The sequence below is a fragment of the Suricata suricatta genome, chromosome 17, assembly GCF_006229205.1.
Source record: "Suricata suricatta isolate VVHF042 chromosome 17, meerkat_22Aug2017_6uvM2_HiC, whole genome shotgun sequence".
Classification (NCBI taxonomy): domain Eukaryota; kingdom Metazoa; phylum Chordata; class Mammalia; order Carnivora; family Herpestidae; genus Suricata; species Suricata suricatta.
In genome coordinates, this window is record NC_043716.1 from 47,116,074 (window position 1) to 47,138,917 (window position 22,844).

The window sequence follows — 22,844 nt, forward strand, 5'->3', positions numbered from 1 at the left end:
GTAGGCTTGGATCATATTCTGCTTCTGTTTCACAGTGTCTTTGAAAGTAAACTTTGTTCTTAAGTGAATTTTATTTCTGCCCTTCAAACAGTTGGCCAAGATGATCCTTATTTCAGCGATAATTACATTGCTTATGCTTAGTTTTAAATGTTTTATACTTCTCATGAAAGGCATTTTGGCAGATCTGAGACCCAGAGCCGGGTTGGTCAGGTGCATCAGGAAACTGCCATCTGGGTAGAGGTTGTCCAGGAGTTTGCTACAGATTTCAGCCGATTTTCAAGCAGTGTTTCTTTAAGTGGGACTTTTGTTGTTGTTGTTCAGGAAGTTCTTTAGCAACTCCTTCTCAGTTTCTTTTTCTTTCTTTTTTTTTTCCCCCTCCCAGGATTGAGTAGAGGAAAAGTCCCCGGGAGTGGGCATGGAGGGGCAGTGAGGGGAGAGGAGCACTATGCCAGCAGCTCCCCCCATGCCCAGCCCACTCTGAGCACTCTGCCGCTGCAGTTAAGCTGTGTCAGACGGTCCTGTTTATCCCATCTTGGTGTTTAGGACCAGACTCATTGAGGGCCCTTTCAAGGCTGCAGACTCCGCCTTGCCAGTCCTTAATCGAAGGTACCTTTGTATCATGATGCAGCCGAACCTGAGGAATTATGTCAATAAACAGAGTCAACATGTTAACTGATTATGAGCCAGGTGCACACCTGGTCCTTTGTGGACCGGCTCCTGATGTGACCTACTTTGAACATTGGTAATGAGATGAAATAAGTCATCAGACGTCTACTTTTTTTCGAGTTGGCATGATCAGAAGAGTGACGGGAAAACGGTTTTTCAGCGGTGCGGACCAGTCAGTGACTGAGTAGTCGCGTGACTGACTGTTACCACGGACCAAAGGTGACAGTGTAGTGATTAGACACCCTGGGTTTGAATTACCCTCTGCGAGTTGAGTGCTGTATTTTGATGCACTTTATGCAGTTGCTCTTCCTCCCCGTCAGGAGGAGGCTTTCCTGTGACTTACACTGATTTGAGGCTTGGTTTGGGAGGAGTTTTTGAGTTTTGAATGTGTTCTTAGAAGACTGGGTGGTGGGTTAGAGCAGGGTGCTCAGGGAACAAACGGAACTCTGAGTGACAGTGTTTGATTCTTGGCATTTCATAAACGCCTTTCTGAGGGGCTCAGAAAATCTTAGTCGGGTTTTTTCAGAGCCGGCAGCATAGTTTCTTTTTCCTTCACCAGCTGTGCTTCTCTTGTGACTACCCTCTGCTAAGCGTGTGTATGAAAAGTTATTTTATAAATTGAAACATGTTAAAATCCATCAGAAAGAGCAATTGTGTTAATAGTGTTTGCTTTTGCAGCCTCTAAGTTCAGGACTGTGAACAACGAGTTTTTTAAGCTCTGAGAAGCTGGTGTTTGTTTTTGATCTTGGTCTCCGTTTTCGAGGCGTAGTTGAGAAGTTTCAGAAAGTAACACCGGAGTAGAATCAGTAAGAATGTGTACTGACTCCTAGCCCCTCTTTTTCTTTCTTTTTAAACAAAGGTATGAGGGTGCTGGTAGATGCTCGGGAGAAGCTGCATATTCCGTGGGGAGATAACTCAAACCAAGTCAATGGAGACAAGATGATGGCATTTGATACGCGGTCCTCCATGGCGGCCCAGGGAATGGTGGAAACGCGAGTGTTTTTACAGTATCTCCCTGTTATACGAGCGTTATGGGCGGACAGCGGCATACAGAATGCCTATGACCGGCGTCGAGAATTTCAACTGGTAAGAGATTTGTTCTTCTATGTTGTCGTCCGTTTATTTTAGTGACATTTATTGGCAGCTGATTCTAATACACCTTTTTTCACTGACTCCCACGACTCTGCACAGAATTTCAGCCTCGGAAAGTTTGCTTGCTGAATATGTGAGCTTCTGACTAAGCAAGATAAAAATAAGTTGAACCCCATAGAGTTGGCGAAGCAGATATGTTTAATTGGTCATTTTTTTTTCTTTTTGCAAATAAGATGATAGTGATTTTCATGATTATTTTCTTCTCCTTTTGAAAATAATTTCCTCCCAGTTGCCACAATGAGATTCATCCTTCTAAAAAAAAAATTGAACTTTTACTCTTGGACTGAGAGCTCAGTAACTGACCTGAGTTGTTCAAATGTGTCATTTAGACTTTGGAGGTACTCACTTTATGGTACGGGTTAATTTAATATACATAGAGATTAAAGGTCTTGATAACATTTAAGTCACTGTACTTTTTATACGTCTGCAATCCCTCTCTGTGTGTTTTTAATGTTTCTAAGCACATTTTACAAGATGTTGCTTTTTTTTTAAGTTTATTTATTTTTAGAGAGAGACAGTATAAGTGGGGGAGGGGCAAAGAGAGATTGGGGATGGGGGGAGAGAGAGAGAGAGAGAGAGGGAGAGAGAGAGAGAGAGAGGGAGAGAGGGAGAGAGAGAGAGAATCCCAGGCAGACTCCGCACTATCAGCGCGGAGCCCAATGTGAGGCTTGAACTCACAAACTGTGAGATCATGACTTGAGCCAAAGTCAAGAATCAGATGCTTAACCAGCTGAGCCACCCAGGAGCCCCCAAAATGTTTCTTTTCAAAGAAACAAAATAATCTTGGAATACACTAAAACTTTGTAACTGTTACACCTCACTGAAGGGAGTGTGGAAAAGAAAGGATCTGATCAGGGTTAAAGATACAGAAATAATTCCTGAAATCGACTTTCTGTGAATCACATGTTTTGCAGTTTAATTATGAATGCTTTGATTGTATCTTGGGTTTTATTTGCCAAAGACCAGAAGGATCCCAGGAATAGCGATCTAGACGCCGTGCAGGTTGGAGCCCATGCAGCTCTGAAGTGTTTTACCATACCACGAGCCAAAAAAAGTGACAGTTAAAAGTAAAACTGCTTAGAAAGTGGTTTGATGACGTCATCGCCTTACAGGGATCCACGCTGGCGGGTGTGGCTCCAGGATGATGCAGGGCCAGCCGTCCTTGCTAGTTCAGTGCATGCTCAGAAGCCAGTCTTGGTTGTGAAAAGCTCTAGATATGTGATAGCTTTTTATAAAACTGGTCCTGAATCTTTATTTTCTTTGAGTTACGGTTCTCATGGGCACCAGACACCCCGAGCGCTTGATTAGGTGTGTGTCTCACGTAGCTCTCTTGTCTGGGGTGTGTGTCATCTCGTCTCGAGTAGTTTGTCCATTAGCGGGAAGCAAAGCCTGTCTCACCCTCCCGTTAAAACGAGGCGTTGGCAGCATCACATACTGAAAACCAGGAATTTCACTCGACAAGTGATGACCTCCACCTAGTTCTTGGTCTTGTGGCAGAGTTTTGTCCCTGCTTAGTATTTGTGGTTTGATAGGGGATAGTTCCTCCCTACACCCTCTCCTGTCCCTGGTCACTGTCCCTCCTGGTGTAAGTGCACTTGCTCTCCTTTCTTCTTAAGTCATTTTGTTGACAAATCATACTTTCCCTCCAAGGTTTCTCAGGCAGTTACCCATCCTTCCAGGTCAGGGAGGAAGCATCCATCTGTCAAAGCATTTCGGTCCTGTTGGTTGAATGAATAAATAAACAAGCAGCTGTACTCTTATGTTTTCTGTAGGAAAGTTCCAAAAGTCCATTTAATTGAAGTTGGGCTCCACTGACACTGAATTTGGCCATTTACATATGAACAGTTTTGTGTCGGGACCGGCAGGTCCTAGTTGAGGACCCATTCCTCAGTGTCCGCCATTCAGAACAAATTGTAAAACTGCCCTGGACCTGCATGGTCTTGACTTGACCCAGCCGATGCTTTGTAGCAAAGAAGGCGTCAAGCACAAGGAGAGACAAGTTCTAGAAATACTTGTTTTCCTCCCAAAAAGTAGGGACAGAGGAAAAGAGGAACAGGGAGAGATGTAATTTTTTTTGAATTGCTTATTTTAGAGAGAGGGGGTGACAGAGAAGAGACAGAATGCAAGTGATGGAGGGACAGGCAGAGGGAGACCCAGAATCCGAAGCAGGCTCTCGGCTCTAGGCTTTGAGCTGTCAGCACAGAGCCTGATGCGGGGCTTGAACTCACAAACCTCGAAGTCATGACCTGAGCCGAAGTCAGACGTGTAACTGACTGAGCCCCCCAGGCACCCCTGGAGAGATGTAATTTTAAACCCCTGGAGGACAGGGAAGTTTCTTCCTGGGTGTACTTGGCGTTGTTGATGGCGCCTGGCACGTTATCACACTGAATTGATGACTTTCGGACTTTGGAGACCGAGTGGCGCTTGGGGTGGCTGCGTTGGACGTTTTCCTCACACTTCTCTTCAGTTCCTTTTCTTCTCTGCACACAGAAACCCTGTCTTTTCCACCCCCTGAAGAATCTCTTGCATCCTTTCCTTTCTTTCCTCCTTTACACTGATTTCTCAGTGCCTCTTGCACAGACTCCCAGGTCATCTTGTGCAGGCATAGCATGGGTTTGTTCGGAAAGCTGTGCTCACAGTCTTATTACGTCCAGAACAGAGTTCAACCTCTTTGTTTGAGTCAATATGAGCTAGCTTACCTGTGATTCGAACAACATGCTTGTTAGCCTGCCTCGCACATCCTGTAACCTGTTGATTTCCACATACCCTGACTTTCTGCTTCTCTGGCTGTCTTTACAAGGTCTGCCGGGATTTTTCACTGTTGTATCTATTCATTAGGTTTACCCTTGACCTAGAAGAATGGTAATCACATTTTAAAGTGACTAAGGGGTCCCTGGACCCCTTGCATCAGTGCTTATCTAATACAAAACAAAACAAAAAAGGCCCTCGACCCCATCACAAGAGGGTCTGATTCAGGAAGCTGGGGTGCGGCCCAGTGGTGCGCACTTATGTGTAGCAGGCAGTCCTCGGCCACATGGATGAATTTGCTCCTTGGCCCTCCCCGGGGAACAGTGCCTCAGGGTCACGGCTTTGTCCAGCCCTCCCAGCTGCTGGTCCTCCTCGGGCACCTGTACACACTCGTGGGCACTTGTGTTTGGTCCTCCCGCTGAAGTGGAGGCTCTCTTGGTGCACCCTGTTTGTCTTTTTCTCGCTCACTAGCATAAGCCTGACTCTTACTTTCTTAATTCACTTTTTAGACATTCTGAAGTCTAAGGTTCTTCTAGAAAAAAAGAAGCACCTCACATTTAAGTTTCTCCTGGGAGATAGGAATCATTTGTGTATGTAGTTTGTTAATTTTTCTAGGGAAGTCTTTGTCTTACAGAATCATAAGTTTTCTTTTTATGTTTAGCAATGTATATTCTTGAATCTTTGATAGCAAAAGTAAACCATCCAGGGAAAACGGAAGAGTTAGTGGATGAATAAAAGTAGTCTTTTTTGTTTCTTTCAAGGAAGGATTGATTATTAAATTTACTAATATGCAAATTCAAATGCAAAAGACAGATGGGCACAGTTTTTCAGCCTCTTTATGGCTTGTTTGCTTCAGATGAGCAGCTGCCTTATAATCAGCCCCCGGAGCGAGGGCCCGGGTAGTGGTATCACGGCTTAGGTTTCTAGCCAGCCATTCATTTGTTAGGAATAACTTCGGGTGCAAACATGAATGTTTTCTTTCCCAAGCTCCCAAAGGCAAACATTTCCTTTTCTGGTTAGTTTCATTATGGGTAAGCCAAATGGTTTACTGTGGAGAAAGAAAATCCAAGCTTTACATTGCTGTTCTAGTTTACGGTACCTTCCTAATTCTGAGACCTGAGCGCACGGGACACTACGTCGTAGGAAGTGGTCTGGTTTAGTGCTGGGTTAAATATCCGCAGGGCCGCACCCCGGCTGTAAGTCCCCTAGGGCCTGCGTGGCGCAGGTGACATCCCCTGGCTTTGGAAAACCTTGTGTGACCGTAGTTGGGGAATTTGGTAACTTCCAGGACTGGAGATGGGAGACGGGGGTTGGCTGGGAGCTGATATCACTGGAAATACGGAGCAAACCTAACAGAAGGGCCAGGAATCATTGCCAGTTAATTGTTTTGAATGTTTAATACAGTTACTTATTCAGAAATAGAAACACTGTTAAGAGACATGGTCGAATAGGGCCGGAGAGTGGGGTGGGAGGGACACTCCAGAGCTTCCTAGTTTCCTTAAACACTTTAACTTGTCAGCATCAATGTAACTTCCTGTAATGACCAGTCTTTCTTTGCAATACCTGAAACCAAAGCTGGTTTTTCTGTTTTTGTTTTAATCATGGTACCTTCCGTTAGACTTAATTTTTCTTCCCCAAGTAGTACAGTTTGTGCTTGATGATAGTTACTTTCCTCCAGGCTGACGAGGTTGTTCATCCATGAAGACAGACCTTCCCTCAGTCTCTGTAACAGAGTAACTATTTAGCCTCAGGCCTTGACCTGTAACAAGGAGCTGCCTGCTGAGTAAAATGGGAACTTCAGTTTGGGCTGAAATATTTATTTCTTTATTTGTACGGCAAAATGGATTTGAAATACTATAGAGTTCAAGGCATTGGTTTATTCTTGAATGGTAATTTGGGTTGACTTTAAAAAGTGAATCAATTACTGTTTTCTGTTGCCAAATACTGTGTTTCTGTTAGAGAAGCAATTGGTCTGTTTTCTTTATGAATAAAATTAAATCAGGGCTTTTAATTCAAGTTGCAAAAAACCCTTTTGTCTACTGATTCTAGATCATGGTAAAATATTTAAGCATACATAACCAAAGGATTATATATAACATTAAAAGCTGTAGAGATTTTAAAATTTAGGTCTCTATGAGATAGAATTTCCTTTTGGTGAATTTGATCAGATGAAAGTGGTTCTGTTTTATCCAAATCTTAGAAACCCAGAGTTACAGTGCTGTGCATAAAAAACAAAAAGAAGGGGCACCTGCGTGGCTCAGTCAGTTAAGCATCCGTCTCTTGATACTGGCTCAGGCTGTGATCTCACAGTTGTGGGATCAAGCCCCGCTTCAGGCTCTTCGGTGGTAACACAGAGCCTGTTAGGGATTCGCCCTCCTTCCCTCTCTCTCTCTCTCTCTCTCTCTCTCTCTCTCTCTCTGCCCCTCCCCCACTTGCATATGCAGGTGCTCTTTCTGAAAATAAACATTTAAAAATAAGTTAAAAATAAAAACAGAGGTGCTTTGGCATGTGCTTATAGTAATATAAATTTGTGAGGTAATGTGTGTGCACACGCGCCTTCACATGGGTATGTATCTCTGGATATATCGTGTCGATGTGTTCATGTTTATATCTTTTTTTTTTTCTGTTAAAAGCTTAACTGGCTATGGGATGTCTGGGCTCTGGGTGCCAAAGGGATTTTGTTAAATACTGTGCTGACTCCTGTACTACTTTTATTGCTAAATAAAGCTAGTGGTATAGTGATTTACGTTGCTTTGAAAAATGTTCATTAAACAACTCAGGGATGAAGCAAGGAAATAATTTTGTTGTGAAAATGAGACTTTAGTTTCAGAATTCCTTACTAGAGAACACCTAACCCCGGGAGAAAGGTTTGTGAGCTCAAGTTTGAGAAAACCTTAATTGCCAAAGGCTTTCTGGATTGAATATTCCCTCTTCATCTCTCATAGATAGGCAGAGGCCCTACCAAGTTGGGTGCCTAGTCCCATTAGCCCAAACAGGTGCCAGTTTCTTTCTCCGGGAAATTCATTCACAGCCTGAGAGTTCGATCCCTTTTTAATACCTTATGTTTTATAAAAATTGCTTTGTACTTTTTTGGGGTACTTTTTATTTTCTTATTTTTTTAATGTTTATTTATTATTGAGACAGACAAACAGAACATGAGTGGAGGAGGGACAGAGAGAGAAGGAGACACAATCTGAAGCAGGCTCCAGGCTCTGAGCTATCAGCACAGAGCCCGACACGGGGCTTGAACCCACAAACCATGAAATCATGATCTGAGCCGAAGTTGGACACTTCACCGACCGAGCCAGCCAGGTGCCCCTGCCTTGTATTTTTAAAGCCCTGTCCGATACACTATCATATAATCCTTTAAAAGAAAACTCTGAGGGGAATACATGCTGTTGTCTCCGTTTCACAGATTAGGAAGTTCGGATGCAGAGAGGTTTTGTGATGCTTCGATTCACAGAGCTGGCACGTGATGGTGGGGCAGCGGCTGGAGCCCAGGCCTGCTGACCCCCGTCCGCGGCGCTGGGACCTGCAGCTCTGTGGAGCAGTCGGGCGTTACATCCATGTGGCGTTCTTTCCTTCCGGTCCCAGCCGCTCTGGCCAGCACCCCTACACACAAATAATTAACACTCCCCTAGACGGCTCTGTTTGAGATATGTGTAAGGTTTTATTAAGAATACATGGGGGCGCTTGGGGGGCTCAGTTGGTTGAGCGTCCGACTTCGACTGGTCCTGCTCTCATGGTTTGTGGGTTCGAGCCCCGCATCGGGCTTGCTGCTGTCCTTGTGGAGCCTGCTTCAGATCCTCTGTCCCCCTCTCTCTCTGCCCCTCCCTGGCTGGTGCTTTCTCTGAAAAATAAACATTAAAAAAAAAAAGAATCCATGTCATTGCACACCGGTAGTCACATAGTCGCATTGTCCTGAGCTTTCATAATACCTTGTGCCATTCCTTTCTTCCTTCATCAACTTAGATTATAGTTATGACGGAAGTGATCTTAAGTGACATATAATGGTAGATTTACTCACTTGGTGGTACGTTTTGTCACGATAAAGGCTGTTTGAGTCTTCACCTCCTTGAAAACTACCTGGACTAGTGAGCCTCGCCTGACGTTCCGTCAGTGAACCTGGCTTTTAGCGTGTGCCCTGAGCCATGAGAGTCTGATGGCAGCCAGGGTGAAAGCAGCGATGTAGTTTTCTCAGAAAGTGGCCTTTGGAAATTGGCCCGTGTCGGGTATATGGTTGCCCAGGTTTGCACTTGGTGTGCAGAAGGGGCCATTGGGACTCCTGTACTCTGTTGTTTTGTGAGCTCCTTTGCAGGGTTTCTCATGTAGCTGTCACAGGTTTTTATATTGCTGATGAGCGTTCCAGATCGTTGTTGTTCCAGTTAGAAACTATTTTTTTAATCGCCTATACCTGGAAATTGACAATTATTTTTATTTCCTTGCTCAAAAGTACTTTGTGTGTGTGTGTGTGTGTTTCAGCTGTATGATAGAGTTTAGTTTTGTCATTATTGTGAACATATTTTTTTTTACAAGATGCCTTTTTTCAAGAGAATTAGTTACATCCACATTAGCAGAGCATTATTGGAATGGGAGGTAGGGATCAGTAAAATAGTAATTTTGTTTTGAGAACAGGACATCAGTGGCCTTGGCTTAAAGTTACCAATCTGTTGCAGTGATAGTAGTTGTTTACCTTAATCTTTCCAATTTAATCTTTCTTCTTTTTGCAAGATGAATAAAAAAGACTTTTAAAACAGTGCTGTAGGTGAACTTTTTCATCCCCAGCTATTATAAAATAGACGCGGAAAACTTGAGTAGAATTACTCTTCGTTGACTTCCTTGGGCTTTAGGTCGAAGTCGTAAGACCTGTGATTTTGCTACATTATTTTCCAAGCAAATTCAAAAATAACCAATTTTTACAAATGGCTTTAGTGTGATGATGACCTTGAGATTTGCGTGGTTACCTGCCCTACTGTTGGGTCACGCGGAACTAGGCAACCAGCCAGGACACGTGTCCGGGCTCTGCCCTGCGTGCTGCGAACTTGAAGGAGTTCCCCAGCCTCTTCTGTTTCTGAAATTGTAAAATGGGGGCAACTATTAGGAGTTATAGAAATTACATGAGCGGATCTATATAAAGGAAGGCCTTTGACACAGTGCCAGCTCATATTAGCCATATTATTAACATGAGAACATGAGCTAGTAATAGTCCTAATACGCCACATGTGCCGAAGCTAGAAGTAACTTTTTAAAAAAATAAATTCCTGTAGGCATTGATTTGATTTACTCTTTTGATTACCAGTATAAAAATCTTAAATTCTCAAATACGCAGGCCATGGCTTACATTTTCATTGGACCATATGTTGTTTCTTCCAAAGAGAATTGAGCTTTTCATCGCTCTGTTTGGTTTTGTTGCCGTCTGCTATCACTCTGCCGGGTTTTCAAGCCCACGTGTAGGCGGAATTCATCAAATCCTTATCGTCCCGCTGGCAGCGTGGAAGTGACTTTGGGCATAGGTGCAGGTGCCCCTGCCACTCCCACTGGATGTGCTGCTTTCTTCTTCTTTCCCTCCCTGCCCTGTCTGTGCGGCTCCTCCGCCCACACGCCTGCACTGCCCCGTTTCCTGTCGTTGGCAGAGGCTTTGAGTGCCACTGTGGAAGAGGGTATTCGGGCTTCTTTTCCAGGGTAAGAAAAAAATGTTCCTTACAAAATACAGAATGATTTTTTAAAGATTTCATGTTACTTTTTGTGAGATTTTATAACTTTTGATCATTTGTATGAAAACCGACTAAAAGCACTAGTCTAACAGAACTCCTCTGTTTTCTTGTGTAATCCAGACTAATGAATAATTGATGTGAGGCTGTAAGAGACTTTCACTTTCCTTTTCAATATCATGGTTACTCTTTTCCTAGTCCCTGGATAGTCTTCTCAGAAGTTATTTTTCTGTTAAAATAAGACAGACTGCCTAGTAGGAGTCGTATAGAGTTGAATGGGCCTCACGATATGAAGTGTGGTTGTATCTTTTTATTGATAGGAAGGAAAAGAAAAACTTGCAGAAGCTTCCAGCAGTGAGCAAACCCCGCTTCTGCGCTGGGTTGTCAGAGTTGCTGGAGAGGCACGCACAAGTTACCGCCTGGCCAGCCGCGTGCTACGTGGGGCCTCACAAGTGAGGAGATTGTGTTTTAAGTTGTCAGTCAGATATAAGATGGCCTCTCAATTCCTATTTATTGATTTTGTAAAGACCTAAGTAAGTGAATGCTGTATATTCACAAAACTGCAAATACTATTCATCCTGGTTGAAATATTTTTAAAAAAGTAATGTGATTTAGCCAGTTAAGATATTGCAGTCCTAATGATCTGCTATTTTTTTTTAAGTTTATATATTGGGGCACCTGGGTGGCTCAGTCGGCTGGGCGTCTGACTTCGGCTCAGGTCATGATCTCACAGATCATGAGTTCGAGTCCTGGGTCGGGCTCTGTGCTGACAGCTCAGAGCCTGGAGACTGCGTCAGATTCTGTGTCTCCCTCTCTCTCTCTGCCTCTTGGCCCACTCATGCTCGGTCTCTCCCTCTCCTTAAAAAATAAATAAGATAAAAAAAATAAAAAAATAAAAATAAAAATAAATTTAAAAAAAACAAAAAAAATAAGACATTAAAAAAATCTTTTTTAAGTTTATTTATTTACTTTGAGAGAGAGGGAGGGAGGGAGGGATTAGGGTAGGGAGATGAGGTGGAGAGAGATTCCCAAGAAGGCTCCACGCCATGGGTGCAGGGCCCAGTGTGGGGCTCAGTCCCACAACTTCGTGAGGTCATGACTGAGCTAAAATCAAGTGTTGGATGCTTACTGGATGGAGCCACCCATGCACCCCATGGTTTGCTATTTTTAGCTGTTACCAACTTGTTCCACGTGCAGTAAAACTGTGCTTGTTCGTTAGGTACAGCTTCAGACATTGTAGGGACTTTATACCACATGGATGTTAGGCATTTCAGTTCTAGGCTAGGACAAGGAGAATTACATGTACTTGCTGAATTTTTCCCTTGACTTTTTGAATTATGAGCAAATGCTGCAATCCATCGTAAGGCTGGTGTTACAATTTAGTAAGAAACCAAGGTTTTCATCTGTGAAATAGCATTTTGTACATTGAGCCATAATGTCAGATACCTTTGTTTTGAAAAAGAAGGCTCTTTGTTTTGTATCTTCGTTTTAAACTTTCGTTCTGTAAAAATGCATTCTTTTGAAGGGAATGTGTATGCTCATCTCCTATTTTTATGTGCGATTATATTTTGTACTGTATGCAAGAAGGTTTAGAGCATTACTCGAGTGTCCATTTTCATTACGAGAATCTGAATTCTCTTCTCAAATAGGGAAAGAGAGAGCAAACCAGAAATACGGTGTGTGGGCACGAAGGCCTCGAGTGGCAGATTTCAGGAGACCTGTCGTCTTTAACAAGTCCGATGGCGGTTAGCTGGAGCTCCCGGCAGCCACCCAGTAGCGTGTTGTTGGTCGCCTGTTAATGAGGAGGCACTTTTTTGCAGGCTGGACGCGAACCAGACAGAAGCAATCTTGGTTCCTGCTGGTCTTGCTCAGTTGCAGGAAGGCAGACAGACCTGTGACCACGTGCGGTGGGTGCTCTGAAGAATCAGAGGATGGTCCGAGGGGGGACCTGTAAGTTAGGCCTCCACGAATGTGACAGGGTGAGCCAGGCGAGGAGGAGGGAGGTTGGACAGGCAGAAGGAAGACTGTGCGTGCAGGCCGTGCGTGGGGAAGAGCTCGCCGGAGTGTGGAAATTGGAGGCCAATGGGAAGAGCCATTGCCAGTCGGTAAGTCTTTATTGGGGACTCCCAGGTGCGGAGCCGTTCTCGAGTCAGGAGGCCAGTGCAGAATGAGCTGCTGGTCGCAGGTGGTGGCCGTAAAGATGGAAAGAAGACCGTGGACTCGGGGAGCGCTTTGTAGGGCAAATCGTTGGGACCCGATAAACTGGACATGAGATCGGGGGCGGGGGAGAGGCGTATGTTACAAGTAACTCAAGCTTCTGATTTTAACAACCAGGTGGATGGTGGTGCTGTTTTGCTAAAATGAAAGATTGTGTGAGAAAGAGATTTCACGGAGAAGATTAAGGCTTTAGTTTGGCACCCGAGGTGGAAATCTGTGCGACATGGGTAGAATCAAGTAGACGGTTGGAATCTGGGACAGGGCTTTGGGCTGTAGGTAGAAATGTAGGAGTTACTTGTATTCGGGTGATATCAGAAGTCCCTAGAATGTGTACCCAAGGGAAGGCAGGGTGTCAGAGAGAATTGGGCTCAGGACAGCATCGTTTGAGAATATTCAGAGAAGGAGATGGTGGCAGAGATGGCCAGAAAGGTAGAAAATCAGGAACGTGTCATGCCCCAGAAGCCAGAAAAGCGTGTCCGTGAAGAAAAAAGTGGACAAAGGTGCTACCCGCCAGGGACACCCAGGAAGGTGAAGACCAGTGTGCTCCCTGATTTGGCAGGAAGGGCCATTGCGTGGCAAGTGACCCAGTGACAGAGAGGCCAGGCTGGGAGGGCTCGGCAGGGGAGGACAGGTGAGGAAGTAGAGAAGGTTCGCTAGAAATGAGCTGACGTTTTCGGTTCCCTTTTGGACTCGTTTTTACCACCTGGCTTGGCGGGTTGAGTTTTTTTTTTTTTCCAAGCCTTTTCAGTTCAAGAGGACAGATACTGTGTTTATATTAACCAATTTCTTTGAATCTACTAACCTAGAAAAGACCTAAGAGAGTGTGTGGGTCCAGTTCACTTCATTTTGCACATAAAACCTAGGGTACATAGGTCCATGGAGGGTAAAGTCACAGCTCGTTTTGATGAGAGCCACGATTCAAACTCAGGGCCGTCGGACCTTATGGCCCACCCACCGTACCCACTACGTGCTTTCCTGCGTCCCTTAGTAACGCAGTTAACTGAAGAGCGATTTGGAAACGCACTGATATGCCGGTGCACATTTTGAACTGTTTCCCACACTTGGCAGTATTCAGACACACTCGCAGGTTGCATTGCTTTGCTGGCTGAGCTGACAGATCAGCAGATGGGAAAGGGACGGCAGTTAATGCTCTTGTGGGCTGTGTGGGGCCGCTCAGTCAGCAAGAGAGTTCAGGATGATGGAGTGAACACTGAACTGGGAATAACGTGATCTGGGCTTTCCTCTCCTCTGCTCTGTGACTTGAGGCATAGAATTAGTTCGTGAATGTTGATTGTTACTGTTCATTGATGCTGCGATTGTTGCATAAGGTTTGAGTTTGAGGGATTTCAAGATGCACTGCCGCACTTCATCACGGAGCAGAACTTTCCATCTGGTGTACGTTCATAAGGATTCTTACAAGCCCCTCGATTTAGATGGCAGGGGAATTGAAACTGAATTTGGGAAGTATGTCCTGGGTTGGAAAACTGTATTCTTCTTTCCTTTTTTTAAGTAACTGAGGTCATTGCTTTTTGAAAATCAAAAATAAAAAAGTACTACTGAAGATTGTAGCTCTGGCAGAGCTCAATGTTTCTTCATGCTGTTAGGATTGTCTATGATTGACCCTTTTCAAAAGAGTATTTTAACTGAAAAATTTTTCAGAGCTGAAAGCTCTTGATTTCTTTTTTTATGTATTTATTTTGAAAGAGAGCAATCAGGGGAGGGGCAGAGAGAGAGAGAGAGAAAAGAATCCTATGGGAGGGGGGGGCTCAAACCCATGGAACGTGAGATCATGAACTGAGACAAAACCAAGACTCAGACACTTAAACGAGCGCACCGCCCAGGCGCCCGGAGCTGAAAGCTCTTAAGCTTTATCGTGTTACCATTAGGTGGAAACCGAAAAGTGGGGAAGTTGTTTTGCTTTTGTTTTTTGAAGGAATTACTTATAGGCTCCAGAATCCAACTTAGCTTTTTTAAGTTTAAATTTTGTTTATTTTAATTTTTTTTTTTTTTTGGGAGGAGGGGGAGATGGACTGTGAGTGAGCAGGGGCGGAGAGAGAGGGAGACACAGAATCTGAAGCAGGCTCTGAGCCGTCAGCACAGAGCCCAGCGTGGGGCACGAACTCACGAACTGTGAGATCATGACCTGAGCTGAAGTCGGATGCTTAACCGACTGAACCATCCAGGCGCCCCTAAAGTTTACATTTTAAAATAGATTTATCCGTTACGGAAATCCTTCAGTTAGCCCTGTTAGCCTTTAAACCACCAACCTGAGACATCTTTACTGACACTGTGCTGTATTTCCTTCCAGTCTTTTAATGCAGTCTTGAATACGGCGGTAAACTTTACTGTACTTTCTGTACAATCTTGTATCCGATTCGCTTAATGTTGCAACGTTAGCATTTCCTGGGGAGGTGATTCTCTCGGAGAACTGGTAAGGCATTCCTCTAGACATGGATGTGACTTCTTACTTCAATGGAAAATTCTTCCCTGTAGGTATATGTTTATGAACAGAAGGCGGAGGGGCTGAGTGGTAACATGGAGTACGGGGTGACTCTTGCCGGGTTGTGCCCAGTGGCATGAGTGCGTGCTGTGCCGGAGCTGGCCCCACCTCTGCAGTGTTAAACTTCTTCCTCACGTGTGAATTCGTACTTAAGTTTTAAGGGATGATTTTAAAAAAGAGTGCTGACCTCCACTCTGAAACCTGTATTCTTTTAAGGAAGGGACTGTCGTTCCTGTGTAGGGTTTAGAGAATAGTTGATGCTTTAAGTTAACAAAATGGAACCGCTTCTATGTATAGTACAGATGTGCCTGTAAGTACTTGCTCAACATAAGGCTAAACTTCTCTCTCTCTCCAGGATGAAATGTTTTAATAAAAGTAAGGTGGTTTCTTTTGGGGGACTTCTGTAGGAGAATTACTAAATTGCATTGTGCATTTCGTGTTAGTGTGAAATTGGAATTTGGTAGGACTGCAGGAATACTCTTAGAAAAGTAGGATCATTACTAAGTCTGGCTGAGAAACCGAACGTAGAAAGGAATTTATTAATTTGCGAGCAATGGCAAGAAAAAGGAGGTTTACAAAATAAAGTGATAACTTAGTTCTTTCCAAAAGTGTCTTAATTTTGTGCACTAGTGCTTAGAGCTTATATGCAAGAAAAATGGATATTAATTGCCTAAATTAGACAAACTTTTGGGGGGAAATTCTATTTAGGCTATTATAAGCTATCTTAGCTTAGTTTGGAAAGGTATTTCCTTTGGGAAAAAATACTTTGAAATCCTGGGGTGGTTTTTAATGCTGTAACTGACTAATTTTTGGCTCTTGTGGCATTTTCAAGTGATTATCATAGAAAATGCTAGCAAGAAACTTGAAACTGTGCATTCAGTTGGAGTCTACTGAATATTGACCTATTTTCCTTTGACAAAGAAAAATTGCTTGTATGTTTTTGAATAGAAGTAAAGGCTGCCTTGTTCCTTGCAAACCCAACAGGCATGAGTGGTGGCACATATGCTTTCGTGATAAAGATGATAATGCTGAACCTTGCTCAAAACTTGTGCCCTGTATCCCGTCAGTACTTTATAATACTTGTTTTCTAGAGAAAAACGAATAGGGAAGGCCATTTAAACAAATAAGGTGGGTCCTCTCAAAGATACGGAATAGCAGGTTCTTGGAGAAGAGCGGGCAGAATGGGAGTGGTTGGGGGGCCGCTGAGTGGAGGCAGAGGTGGAGCTATTCGGGGCAGGGGGCTGCTCTGTGTGCCCGTCCTGTGTGTAAAGCTGGCCTTTATGTCATAGTCTAGTTTGAAGAACAAATTAATGGCGTGAAAAAGACCTGGAACCCTTTGTGGAGATGGTATGTTTCAAATATTTGAAGTAGGGTGATCGCAAGCTCTTTTCAGTTTGAAGTCATTTTCACAGCTCTGAACAAACTCTTATAACAGGCCAGGTCTTATGTATAATGTTAAATTAAGTATAATGTTAGAATCTTAGATTTTAGGTAAATAATGTGAGCAGAGCAGTATCATGGTAACTTGCATATTTTCATGTGACTCTGTGAAGACAATAGAGAAAGGACAAATAAGATGGGAAATTGAGTCTTTAAATAATAAAAAATACTACCTTCTGTTAGCCACACCCTTTGACAGAGTCTTGTTTCACCCCAGACTTTTCCGGTTTGTACCTTATTTATATTTGGCATTTGAGCCTTACTGTAAATCTGCATAAGTAAATGCTGGGTGGAGAAGTGTACATTACACAAAACCTACTCATAGACTATTGTCTTTGTTTATAAGATATGGCTTCTTACTTCAGTACGGCTTCACAATGACATTTGCAGGGCCTCAATTACTAGTGTATACAAATCTGAATTGTTGATTTAGAAACATATAGGTGACATAATTTTTAAGGTATTCTTAGTTTTTTTAGTTTAGTTTTTGTTTGTTTTTTATTTATTTTTGAGAGACAGCGTGAGCAGGGGAGGGGCAGAGAGAGAAGGAGACACAGAATCTGAAGCAGGCTCCAGGCTCTGAGCTAGCTGTCAGCACAGAGCCCGACGCGGGGCTCGCACCCATGAACCGTGAGATCGTGACCTGAGTCAAAGCTGGATGCCTTGAGCCACCCAGGCGCCCCAGTTTTGTTTTTTTTGTTTTTTTTTAAGAGCGAACATATACACACAGCTGGGAAGAGGGTTAGAGTGAGAGAATCTTAAGCAGGCTCCACACTCAGTGCAGGGCCCAACGTGGGGCTCCGTCCCACAGTCCTGGCTGGGGTCATGAGCTGAGCCAAAATCAAGACTTGGACGCTCAACCAACCGAGCCACCCAGGCACCCCCAAAAAAACCATATAGGTCACTTTTAAAAGCAAGTGGATGTTTCCTTTTCAATAGACTTCTCCAGAAATATGCTTAATGAAGCCTGCCTAGTGAATATTCAGAAAACTTTGATCTAGCTTCATTTGGGGAGTTATGAGACTGACGAAAACTAAAGGCCTGTTACCTGCGCACCGAAACCGGATTGTGGCAGTGGAGGCCGTGCAGCAGGTGTGCGCAGACTTCTGGTTTGCTCTCTTATCTCTTCAGTCTTTTTCCTCTTTGAAATAGCCCAAACTTGCAAATGGAAAAAGACTTATTATGCTTGGAAAGTGTAGAAACCGCTTCAAGCCATTGGACTTAGCCATTTTAGAACACAGACATCTATTTTGTAGTTACTAGTACTTCTTCAGGAAATGTTTCGCTGTTTATAGCACTGGCTAGTGGTTGGTTCTCTATATAAAGAGAAACTGGATACGAACTTTGAGGTATGCTGTCACTTTCAGAATCACATGTATACTTAGATTTCAGAAGAAAATTTCTCACTGCTTAACTACCTTGGTACTACAGATTTTCTCTAATATTCTTGTGCCATTATGTTTATTTTTAAAACAGAAAACTATTTTAGGTAATGCTGGTCTTGTAACAGAAGTCCTCAACACGTAAAAATGGGATACTTTTTCATTCACTTTTTTTCCTAATTGACTTATTTGTTCACAGTGAGTTTTCCGTCACTCACAGACGTGCCCCATCGTGCTGCAGTGAACGTCTAGACACTTTACAAGCGTCAACAGTGGCAGTTCATTTAGACATTGCATTTGACCGAATGCTTTTGATCTTTTCATCCCGCAGTGTTGTAATTTTTACCTGTTTACCAGGTAAAAGGTAGAGTGCTGGGGCACCTGGGTGACTCTGTCGATTGTGTCCGTTTGACGCTTGGTTTGATCTCACATTTCGCGAGTTTGAGGCCCACATCTCGGGCGCTGTACCAGCAGCAGCAGCCTGCTTTAGTGGTCATTCCTTCTCTCTCTGCCCCTCCTCCCCACTCTCTCTTTCTCTCAAAAATAAACAAACATTAAAAAAAAAAAAAGTAGAGTGCTTCTTATTAAGCACCATGCGTTGCTTTACCTTATTATGCAAAGTTTAGGTGTCTGTTGTCTAAGCAAATTCATTTTGTAAGTTGAATTGAGGTTTTAAATAAGTTCTTTAGGATCCTATGCTAAAAATATAAGCAGCAGTCTTAATAATTTTTCTCATTTGTGCTTTTTAGCAGCTTAACAGTGGGTTACCAGGTTCATCAGTTTTTGACCACTAAAAATCCTGGGGTGCTAGCTCTCAAGGCTGACATTTGAAAATGGGCTGGAGGGATGTGGCCAGGAGGGCAGCTAGAATGGTAGTGAAGCATGTGTGAGTGAGCAGACCGGTGAAGGGAAAGAGAGGGAAGGCTCTGCTCACAGGCTTAATCCCACTGTCTGCGTCGCAATTCAGAGCTGTCGTTGAAGGCTGAATATTTTACTTGTAAGACCTGGTGGAACCTAAGTGATCCTTGAAACCTATTTTTACAGTAAGATAAAGCTAAATAAGTGTCTTATAGTTTCTTGGCATTTTTGCAAGGCTTAAAAAAAACAACTGGCTTAGGAGTAATCAACAGCAGAAGTCTTGAAATCAATATAAAATCTAGTTTTGAGTAAAATGAATGTCCGGATCAGAACTGATGCTGGGCCGGCTGCCTCAGAGCCCCTTTTCTTGGAGCTTGTTAGGAGTCTGCGTCGGGTGGTCTGAGGGGGACGGGCGGGTCTTCCAGCCAGCACGTGAGAAGGGCCGAGGCACTGCCAGGCGTCAGACCGCGAGTCTGGGACTGGAGTTAGACTTTCTGAGAAGGGCCAGGTCGTATGAGTATGATATTTTATTTGATTTATTTATTTTTTAAATTTTTTTAAAATTTATTTTTGAGAGACAGAGAGAGACAGCATGAGCAGAGGAGGGTCAGAGGGAGAGGAATATACAGAACCGGAAGCAGACTCCAGGCTCTGAGCTAGCCGTCAGCACAGAGCCTGACGTGGGGCTTGAGCTCACCAACTGTGAGATCCTGACCTGAGCCGAAGCCGGATGCCTAACCGACTGAGCCACCCAGGCACCCTGAGTATGATATTTTAAACTGTGCCTGCCAACAGACAAAATCAAGGGCATTATGTAGTATTTATATGACAAGAGGAAACACAAATTTCTCCAAGTGTTTTTTTGTTCATGAAATTCAAAATAGAATAATAAGATTGTAGACCGTGTTTTGCAGCGTAGGTTTACCAATGAGAAGAATGGGATTCTTTTGGAGACGGACATTTTTGCTTCATGAGGGCTTCAGATGCCCGTGTTTCCTATCATGAAAATCAGTAGCAAATACTCATTCATTAAGGCTGATTTGTAGTGAGATTTTATACATTTCATCCTTAAAAAAATGTCTTTTCATACAGATGGGTACTGCCAAATGAGCGTGTGATGTTAACTGAGTGCAGTCTTTGCTTGGAAGACATTTGTGCAGTTCTGTTAGATGCTTCTCGATGTTGTCTCTTGGCACGTCGTCATTTGCATCGCAGATTATCCACTTCCGGTGGGAGGTTAGGTGGCAGCCCTTCACTGCACAGTGAGGTGGATTTTGAAAATATGAAAATGTCCTTTTTACTTTCATCGGGATCCGAAAGATGCTGCGGAAAGTACAGTTTGGATATGTGCTGCCAAGGTAAGCACTGGAACTATCGTCTAATTTCAGAAAAATAGATCTGCAAATTTGTGTGAGGATGGAGGCCTCACCTCTTGTTTCAACTTCTAATAGCAGAGAAATTCGAGAGAGCAGTTCGACATTGCCTCTGATTAAAATAATGCCACTTGTTGAATTACCGCAGTGTATGTTTTGCAAAAACTGCCAGGCCTTTCAATTTGGGGTGGAACTCCTTAAAGGTTTAATTAAGTCTTAGCCACTTGGTGTCTCTATTAGTGATTGAAGGTGGTTCTTGCTCATCCATTGGTTCCCAAAATCTCAGTAGAAATTGACCTCTGCTAAGTTCTTGAACTGTGTAATTGGACAAGGCAGCACATTCAGCTTCTACTTACTGTAAAAATTCGTGGAACCAATGACGGTTAAGTCCATGGGAGTGAATTAAATTTATTGTTGACATACCGGGTCAATAACACAAGACAGATCCCTGTGCTCCCCACAAAGTACCTACTAATATGATGTGTGGTCATCTTTACAGTCTTTCTAAATTTGTCTTTTTTCTGCTGCACACATATTTTGACTACCATCAGTCGTAATACACAGTGGCATGTCACAACTGAGGTTGTGCTGATTAGAGTTTTCTCACTCCTTTCAGTCTTCTCATCTGTAGTCCTCGCACACAGACTCTTCATACCGGCGAGTTCTCTAGTCACTGTAGACCTGGCGAGGATTCCTAGGGGTGGTCACCACATGGCCGGCAAGTCTGAGCCACTTAGAAACTGTCATTAGTTAGTTTCAGTCTCCTTCCATCTTTTACTCTTCTGAGGAAATCTTGCTGTGATGAACTTTTCCCTTTTAAATTTTGTGATTTTTCTGACTGTCGCTTTCTGTGAGTTAGGATGGTTTTTTAAATGTTTATTTGAGAGAGAGCAAGAGAGCGAGTGTGCGAGAGCAAGTGGGGGAGGGGCGGAGGGAGAGGGAGACACAGTATCTGAAGCAGGCTCCAGGCTCTGAGCTGGCAGCACAGAGCCCGACGCGGGGCTCGAACCCATGAACTGTGAGATCATGACCTGAGCTGAAGTCGGAGGCTTATCACACTGAGCCACCCAGGCGCCTCGCATTGGGATGATTTTGAAGCATGTTTAGTCTGGTCATGTTAACTATATTGTATTCTCTTAGCAGAGTCCATGCCCCGGAAACACGGTGCTGTCCCTCGAATTTTGTGCAGCAGAACAATCCATACTCCATTGGGCCTCAAAGGCGGGACATTTAAAGTCCTCTTTTGCTTTTTGTTTTGATGGATAGGCACTAGTAACAACAACAAAACCATGCTGTGGCACTCACGGTGACGCTTGGGGACATTTTCAGGCTGTGATTGCGTCTGTGCATTGTGTCATGCAAAGGGAAGTGAGCTCCACACAGGTCTGTCATGCCCGCGAGTGGCCGTTGTGGCAGGGAAGCAGCCCAGGCCAGCATGGAGGCAAATGAGCAAGGTCGCGTTCCAACACGGTTTTATTTATGGACACTGAGATTTGAATTTCTTATCATTTTCAAGCGTCATGAAGTCTTAGGATTTTTTTTTCCCACAGCATTTAGAAATGGGCCACACAAAAACGGGCGGTGGGCTGGACTGCCTGCGGGGCCTGGTTGGAGGACCCCTGCTCTAGAATCCGGTCACCCCGGAGGAGTTCTCGAATGTTCTCAATCAGCCTTCCCTTGTGCTCCGACAGGAGCGTGCTGCCGCTCTGCTGCACAGACTTTGCCCGTAGTTCTGCAGTGAGGGTCATTTGTGAGGCTCCGGTTCCCTGTTGCCAAGTTGCTTTCCAGAACATGCCTGCTTTGCTCTTTACAAGTCTGAGTGAAGTCCAGCTTAAATTCCATATCCTTTTAAAGTTGTAGATTGTAGATGCCGCCCGTCCTTTATACACTTTAGCTGTGCAGAAGAAAGTGTTGAATAAATTGGCCACTTTTTCTGTAACTGGGCAAGCAAACTCCCCAGGTTTCCTAGGACTGCACATTCATTTAATAAAAACGGTATTCTAAATTGTGTTCTAGCTTCCCCGTTACCTTTACGCTCAGGGCTTCTACCTTTTGCCACAAGCAGTGACCCTTAATGAAGCGTGATTCCTGTGAATGGGGGATAACGTTGAGGCTGTTCCTAGTTTCTTTCTTTTTGTTTTTTAAGCTTTTCCTACTTTAGACACAACTTACAAAATATAGTCCATAGAACTAAGAGCTGTCAGTGTTGTGAACCGAGGAAAAAAGATCTAAGGGATGACAGAAGACATCATACATTTTGAAAGTCATAAGCATGATGGTGCGCCCCGGTGGCTCAGTCGGTTAAGCGTCCGGCTTCGGCTCAGGTCATGGTCTCTCGGTTCGTGGGTTTGGGCCCCGCGTCAGGCTCTGTGCTGACAGCTCAGAGCCTGGAGCCTGCTTCAGATTCTGTGTCTGCCTCTCTCTCTGACCCTCCCCTGATTGCACTGTCTCTCAAAAATAAATTTAAAAAATTTTTAAAATAAAGTCATAAGCATGAAACGGCTTTTCTTTGCGATTTTATGAACAGTTCTCTTCAGTAACGTCAGACAGACTGAGGGAAGTTACAGTGTAGTCTCAAGTCATAACCAGCAGAGTGAGCCTCAGACCCCTGGCATTTCTGGCCTTGTCCCTGAGGTGAGTTACTTCTATTTAAGCCAAGAGACTGAGCAGCGTAACTTGAATAATGAGTCACAGTAAAAGTGGATTTAGGATTAGTAGACACCGAGATGTAGGGAAAGGAGAACTTGAATTGACATCAGTCATACAAACCGAAATTGGCGTCTGGAGCAGAACTTCA

General features: G+C 43.8%; 1 protein-coding gene across 3 annotated transcripts in view; it reads left to right on the plus strand.

The window, feature by feature from the left end:
* The first annotated feature begins 23 nt into the window (after positions 1-23).
* Positions 24-22,844, plus strand: part of LOC115282344 (guanine nucleotide-binding protein subunit alpha-13) — a 70,139-nt gene continuing 47,318 nt past the window's right edge. For 2 of the 3 annotated variants that reach the window (XM_029928323.1, XM_029928327.1), the window contains exon 1: positions 1,526-1,752. In XM_029928323.1, coding sequence (XP_029784183.1) covers positions 1,528-1,752 — 225 coding nt within the window. In that variant the 5' untranslated portion in view covers positions 1,526-1,527. Of the gene's footprint in view, positions 47-1,525; positions 1,753-22,844 lie in introns of those variants that run through there. The other variant, XM_029928322.1, reaches the window with a different exon arrangement.